Source organism: Rhinolophus sinicus, chromosome 8 (assembly GCF_057876585.1).
Source record: "Rhinolophus sinicus isolate RSI-liver-muscle chromosome 8, RSI-T2T, whole genome shotgun sequence".
In the NCBI taxonomy this organism is placed as follows: domain Eukaryota; kingdom Metazoa; phylum Chordata; class Mammalia; order Chiroptera; family Rhinolophidae; genus Rhinolophus; species Rhinolophus sinicus.
In genome coordinates this window covers 66150548-66157858 of record NC_142508.1, presented here as the reverse complement: position 1 = coordinate 66157858, position 7311 = coordinate 66150548, and the positions used below count along the sequence as shown (strand labels likewise).

The 7311-nt window shown below is 57.5% G+C and overlaps 1 protein-coding gene across 1 annotated transcript; it reads left to right on the top strand.

The window, feature by feature from the left end:
* Positions 1-51: 51 nt before the first annotated feature.
* Positions 52-6622, top strand: CMTM3 (CKLF like MARVEL transmembrane domain containing 3). Its single transcript, XM_019753508.3, has 5 exons — positions 52-328; positions 2517-2672; positions 3748-3843; positions 4215-4335; positions 5451-6622. The coding sequence occupies exons 1-5, from the start codon at positions 182-184 to the stop codon at positions 5477-5479; spliced, it is 549 nt and encodes a 182-aa protein (XP_019609067.2). The 5' UTR covers positions 52-181; the 3' UTR covers positions 5480-6622.
* Positions 6623-7311: the final 689 nt, after the last annotated feature.

The window sequence follows — 7311 nt, the reverse complement described above, 5'->3', positions numbered from 1 at the left end:
GGGAAGGAGAGGAGGAGGGGGCAAGAGGGGAGGCGGGGCGGGGGCGGGGCGGGGAGGGGATGCACCCCACCGCTGAGCTCGCCTGCCTTTTCTCTCCTTCCGCACAGCCTGGGTTTCCGCTTCCCTCCCGGGTTCGTGGGCAGAGGGAGCGAGGCCAAGCCTTGTCCGTGCCGCCGTCGCCATGTGGCCCCCAGACCCGGACCCCGACCCGGACCCCGACCCCGCCGGCCGCTCCCCGCCCGGCGCGCCAGTCCCGGGGCTCCGCGCCCTCCTGCCAGCGCGCGCCTTCCTCTGCTCGCTCAAAGGCCGCCTCCTGCTGGCGGAGTCGGTGAGTGCAGCGCGGCGCGACCCCCACCGGCCGGCCCCCTGGGCGGCGCCCCTCGCGAGGCGGGTACGGCTGTCCAGATGTGCCCGGCCGACCCCTCTCGGAGCCCTGCCAAGTTGGGCAAACTTGCCCACGCTTCGGACAGACTCACTGAAGTTCAGCGCGTGGGTTAGAGACGGGGCGGAGCCCGAACCCGGGCCTTCCCGGGTTTTTTACCCGCGGTTGCAAAGCTGGGACCATAAGGGAGCCTGGGGAGGGGTCCTACGGCGCCGCGTCCCGGCCACTGGAAGCGCAGCCCGGCGCTGTGTGACCTCGAGCGCTTCCACCCTCTCTGGGCCCCTTCACGACCCCCCGGGTCGGGGCGCCCTTGCCCGTTTTCCTGGGCGCAGGGAGGGCCGGCCGGGCCTCGAGCGGCGAGGCGGAGAGCGGAGTAGTGTGCATCCAGCTGGGAGGGGGACAGCAGAGAGTGGGAAGGGGACCCCCCGGGATTGGGTGAGGCCGGAGCAGTACTGTGGGGGGCGCTCAGGAAGAGGGGCGGGGGCGGAAGCCCAGCGGGGTGACTTCATCCACCTCCTCCCCTCACTCGCTGGGATCCAGCCGCCCCGCCCCCGCTGAGCTTCTTCCTCCTTCCCACATCCCCCACCCCGGCCCATCAAGCCTTTGTCCTCGGGACACTGAAAACTCCGGCATTGTCCGCGTGTAGGGTGGGGATTGGTGTTGGGCCTCCATTGAGGGAAGGTGAAGAAGAAGCCAGGCAAAAGGGAAGCGAGATAGGGGAAGCACTTACTACTTAGATCCCCAGCAACTTTAGAGCCCCTGTCTTTATTCCCACTTTGCTGATAAGAAAGCTGAGGCCCGAGCATCAAGGTGATTTGACAGGTGGATCAGATGAAGTTCGGGAGACAGCAAAGACAGAGGGGGATAGGGGTCAGAGAAAGGAGGATTCTACCCCGACCTCTCCTTTGTTCTACCCGGAGCAGGTGGCAGGAGGCAGTCCTACCACCTCTTGAGTGCCTAGGGTCAGCCCAACTCCCAGCACCTGCCCCACTCCCAAGTAAGGCACCAGGGACCAGGACCCACAGCCCTCACTCCAAGGGCTCACCTCCTAGTTGGCCACTCCAGAGATTGGTGGGAGCTTTTGGGGCGAGGCCTTGAATCAATCCATCATCCGCTGAGGAGACCCCCACCCCACCCCAGTCAGACCCACCTCGTAGGTCTGGGACATAGCTGGGTGTCAGGAATCTTGGTCGAGGAGGATGAGGAGTGGGGAGGAAGGAAGGGTGAGCAGTGGGCAATGACAACAGGAGGGGAGCCACTCCAGGTCACTCCTGCCTCTGGTCATCTGCTGTCTGCCCTGAGGCCCAAGCTTGTGGAGAGGCTGACTGGACAGAAAGGGGGAAGAAGTGGCTACCAGGAATTGGGGAATGAGGAAATAGGAATCAAGAGGGGGATCCTCAGAGTCAGGCTTTGGGGGATGAGGTTCAGGAAAGGGAGGGACAGAACAGCCCACCCCAGAGGAAGTAAAACAGGCGCTATGGACAGGCCAGGTCAGGGTCCCATGGCAGCTTCTCAGCCACTTCTGCCTTAGTTTCCCATCCGTTCAGGTTGGGCTCAGCTACCCCCATGGCTATGTTCAGGGCAGATGTGGGTGCCCTGGGGACTCCCTGGGATTTCTGCAGCTCATTTGAAGCAACCACAGTGCTTCCTGTGGGGCATCTAGGCATCCCTATGGGGTCCCTGGGCCCTGCCCCTGGGCCCCATTACAAACTACTCAGCCATGGATCGGTTCAAACCCAGCCACAGTGACAGAAACCAGAGCAGATAAAAGCCAGTAGCCCCAGGGCAGGCTTACTTAAGAACTCCATCTGTGGGGTCAGCCAGGTCTGGGTTCAAATTCTGGTGCCCTCTTATTAGCTGCATAACACTGAGCAATCACGTCACTTCTCTGAACCTCAGTCTTCTCATCTGTAAAGTGGGCGGTGAGCAGCATCTGGCACATGGGTAGCTGTTAGGATCTGAGGAGATTGCACTGGGGGCAGCATGGGCCCCATGACCCGGTTCTAATCCTGGCATCTGCACAAATGAAGGCAGATCACATCTGCTAAGGGAGCAGCCTGTTACTGACTGCAGGGAGGCTCAGAGGGGCACTGGGCAAGTGCCAAGCCTCTGACTTCCTCTCCCCATCCCCCAGGGTCTCTCCTTCATCACCTTTGTCTGCTATGTGGCGTCCTCAGCATCTGCCTTCCTCACAGCGCCCCTGCTGGAGTTCCTGCTGGCCCTCTTCTTCCTCTTTGCTGATGCCATGCAGCTGAATGACAAGTGGCAGGGATTATGCTGGCCCATGATGGTAAGGGCTGGGGCCCCAGAAGGAAGGGCTTGGCTGGCCATCACAGAGAGTTGTGCCTTTTGGCCCTCGCCCTTTCATCAATGCGCTGGAGGGGCAGTTTGCCGTTGGTTGGGCCCAGGCAGGTAGACTTGGCGTCAGATGATCCGGGCCCCATCACTCAGCAGCCACGTGACCCAGATCAGGTCGCGCACCTCCGGAGCCTCTCCAGTCTTTCTGTGCATTGGGGAACCCCAGACGGTATCCTCGCGACTGGCCACCAGGTGGCGCCGGTGCTCCCAGCTAGGCCTGCCGAAGTGAGCCTCAGCCGCAGGAATTCAAGCCATTTTCACAGGGGCAGGGCAAGTTAACTGAGGACTTGCAGGGCTTACCCAGACCCCAATGAACAGCCCTCAAGCAACTCGTTTATCACCTGGGAGGGCCTACAGCCCCACCTCAGACTTCTTGCTGTATGAAATGGGTCAGAGAGAAGGGACAGGAAAGGCTGCATTTGAACCCTGGTCTCTTGACTTCATACCCAGCATTCTCCTTCATGGGCTGAACCCTCTGTGTCCCCATTTTAGGGACAAGTAAGCAGAAAACATAATACATAAATGGATCTGCCACAGGTATGTGGCAAAGCACGGCCCAGGGCCAGATCTCCCCATTGGAGAACCAGAAAGAAGCAGGTGACAGGATTCCAACTTCTCCCTCCCTGCCAAATGGGGACATCTGCATACAGGCCAGGCCAGGGTGAGCTGCAGCCTGGTCCATACCCTGATGTCCACTGGGCAGAGGGCAGCTGCCCAGCTGGACCAAGGACAGGGCAGTCTCAGCTGCAGGGAGCCCACAGGAGGCACCTGAGCAGGGGCAGGAGTGGGGCTGGGAAAAGGGCAGGGTGGGGCACCATGGATGCTGGACCTGGGTGTGTCCAGGCTGTCAGGCCCATCCTCCTCTGGGAACAGTAGGATTCTGGCTGTTTCAGCCATCCAGTGCCCTTCTGAGCCCCTCATCCCTGTCTCGGCTCCCAGATGGCCTCCTCCCCTGCTGTGCACTCCAGGGAGCTCAGGGTAGTGTGACCATGCCCCTCTGTCCCCAGGACTTCCTACGCTGTGTCACAGCGGCCCTCATCTACTTTGCCATCTCCATCACCGCTGTCGCCAAATACTCGGACGGGGCTTCCAAAGCAGCCGGGGTGAGTAGCCGCCCTACCCCTGGGAGAGGGGTGCCCAAGTTCATCCCACCTCTCCTAAAGCCCCAGATGCCCCTCAGGACACCCACTTAGCATCTGGGGCATGTTCTATCCCTGCTTAGGCTCCTTGGGCTTTCATATGTATCTCAACGATTCCAAAGTCCTCTAATTAAAGACCTACTCCTAACCAAATTAACAGCTCATTTTCCTATTTGTCATTAATGGGAGGGCCTGTGCCTGCCAATCCAAGCTGCTTATGTGAGCAGATAAAAACAGGTGGGGAGGCTGAGGCAGCTGCTTCTCAGACTCCTGGAGCAGAGACTTCCAGCTCCTGATGACACGTCCCATCCACCCTGTCCCCCTGTATCATTCAGGTGTTTGGCTTCTTTGCCACCATCGTGTTTGCAATTGACTTCTACCTAATCTTTAACGACGTGGCCAAATTCCTCAAACAAGGGGACTCCGCAGATGAGACCACAGCCAACAAGGAGGAAGGTGGGTGGCCACCCTGCGAGCTTCCACCCAGGAACCGGGCTGATCACCCAGGATGGTTGGGGCAGGGGCCTTGCTATCCCTTGGGAACACTTGACTGGTTTAAGGCTGGAGTAGGAGCGTTTCTCTCTCCATGGGCAGGAAGTATTTTCATAGCCTGGTTCTCATATCCCTTCATGCAGCGCTGGTCATAAAGCCGGTCCCCTTGGAGAAGCACCAGGCTCCCTGGGGCCTCAGCCTTTCCAGGAAGGGCAAGCTGAGGGCATGCCTGGCACCTCCTCCTCAGTGAAATCATCCCTGATGAGCCCCCAGGGCAGCCAATCACTCCGCTTCCACTCCTGGGCACTGTCCACTGGGCTGCAGAGCGGTACCTGCCCCGAGCCAGGCCCGCGTGCAGTCTCGCCTGCCCATGGCTTAAGGGCCAGACAACCAGGCTCTCATCCTTAGCACCACTGTGCTCAGCAAATACGGGCAAGCTCAGGCTTGTTCTGCTTTTTATATCCAAGAAAAGTACGAGACATTCTAGCCCATCCAACCATGCTTCAGCTCAGAATGGCTATTGTGGCCTTACCTGATTTTATTTTCAAAGAAGAAAGTTGCAGGTTGGATGGCTGGTTTTTCATCTGTGACAACACAGCCATACCATTATTTCTGATCGCAGTGTAAAATGAGTTTGGGGACAAGCGGGGTTGAAACTATAAAATGGCAAAAAAGAAGTTTCCTGATTTTCCAGTATATTTGAGTTTCTTAAACAAGAAAATATCTGTCCCCACGTTGTCCTGCTACATTGTGGGGTAGGGTTGGGGTGCAGATGTACAGCCCTGACACCCTCAGGTGAGAACAGCTCAGGAGACCTAGGGGGGCCTGGAGCCCCAGAGGAAAGGGCATCTGGGCTCCCACCTCCAGTTGACTGCGCCCTGGAGGTGACAGCAGCTGCCTGTGGAGGGCCCCAGGCCCTCACACCACGCAGACCCAACCCACAGCACGGTCAGCTGCAAGAGGGGCCTAACTAAGCTCAGGGCTCCAGCCAACGGCCCGGCTGTGCCTCTGCAGAGACTGCTCCCAGGCACCACTGGCCAGGAAACTCCTGCCAAGCCTCCTCTTTGCTTTCCTTTCAGAAGAGAATTCCGACTCTGACTCCGACTGAAGGCCTGCCCTGCCCTGGCAACCCGAGCCACGCAGGCCTTCACTCCTGCACTCTGACCGGCTGGCCGGAGCATGGCCAGGGGACTGGCTGTGTTGGAGAGGCTGTGACTTCTCAAGCAGCAGCGGGAGTTGCTGATAGAGCGGGCCTCCTCACAGCCCCAAGGGGATGTTCCTGAGCCCCGCATGCAAGACGGATCGATCCCCTCGGCTTAGCATCTCTAACCACTGCACAGGAGGGCATTGTGAATATTCCGCCACGCCTCCACATTTCCGTCCCACAGACCGTAAGCCCTTTAACCTCTGCCAAACATAAGCACAAAGGACAAAGCAGATAGAGCCTTGCTACCCCCATCACAGGAAGCATTTCATGCCAGGAGTGGGGGGACAGGATGGGACAGGGGACAAGTAAGACAGAAACCACCGTGGGGCCAACCCAGCAGGCCCCAGTGGCTTTTGTCTGCATTGGTGCCCCTGCTCAGGCCAGACACTTTTGTTGAGAATGATCCAAGATATTTTGGTTCAAGGAGCATCCGTTTTCATTCTTGAAGCAGGGAGAAAAACTGACCTTTGCCCTATCATCTAGGAGAAGAGGGAGTCTCAGTGCCTATAACTGCCACCTCACACCCCTGGAGACCATGTCTTCTCCAGGTGACATGACTATTCTGGGTCTAAGACTTTCAAAGAAAAGCTCATAGATTACCAAGTCCAAAAGATGAAGGTACCAAACGATGAAATAGCAGTGATAGCGTCCTGGGTAGCTGGGCAGGCCCAGCCAAACCCTCTCTTTCCCTGGGGGCCCACCAGCAGGCAGCAGGCTCTTGGGCGGTCAGGACAATGCTTCCAGGCACCAGAGCAGGTCTTCTGACCACCTCATGAGGTGAAACGTGCTTTCTGTGTCCCCTAAGCACCTATGCTGTGTATATATATCTTCAGTGGGATTTTTGTAACTTTGTATAATTTTTTTTTTTTTTTTTTTTTACACAAAAGCTGCTTCTTAAATAGCATTTCCTGTGACCTAAGAGGCCTCATGAATGAGCCAGAGTTCTGGACCCCTTTTTGAGCATTTGTAACTTGTGTTCTCTTGCATGTGAATCTCCTACCCTGAAAAAAAGCCATAATGGATTAAACCAGCCTGACCACCTTCTTTGAGTGTGTGTGTTTGAAACCAACCTGCCACCCAGAGCAATGCTATCCGGTATCATGCTTCAGCAGACTGGTCACATACATGGTGTGAATCCTGACAGCTCCAGGCGTCAGCAACAACACATATGCCCCTGCTCCCTGCCAGGCACCCCACTGAGCGTCTCACGCATGTGCTTATTTACTCCTCACACAATCCTGTTTTACAGCCCAGGAAACTGACAAGGTTTGGTAACTTTCCCAGGTCGTCACAGCTCCTTTGAGGAGGCCCAGGGCCCTCTCACATATCAGGCTAACATCCCACAGAACCTCTCAGGCAGCCAGACCCTGGAGCTGTCACGGTTGGAAACAGGGGTCACATGGACCTCAGACTTGGAGGGTGGGAGGAGCCTGCCTCGGGGTTTTGGCCCAGGACAAGGGAAAGAAGTGAGGCATTCTGCCTCAACTTTCATACACGTTCTGCAAATATCTGTGAACGCTGAATGTGCAGAAGCTGAGGGGCACATGGTGGGAGTTTCCACTCCACCTTACCAGCCCAGCAAAGCCAGCCAAGCTGCCTGTCGACACCTATACCACAGAGACCTCGTCCCGCAGATGGTGGCTGTGTTCCACCTCCACGTAACAGGCCTATTTCAGGAACTGGCGTCCACAGCTTTCTCAGGGGCAGAAGGTAAGTCAGAGCAGAGAAAGACG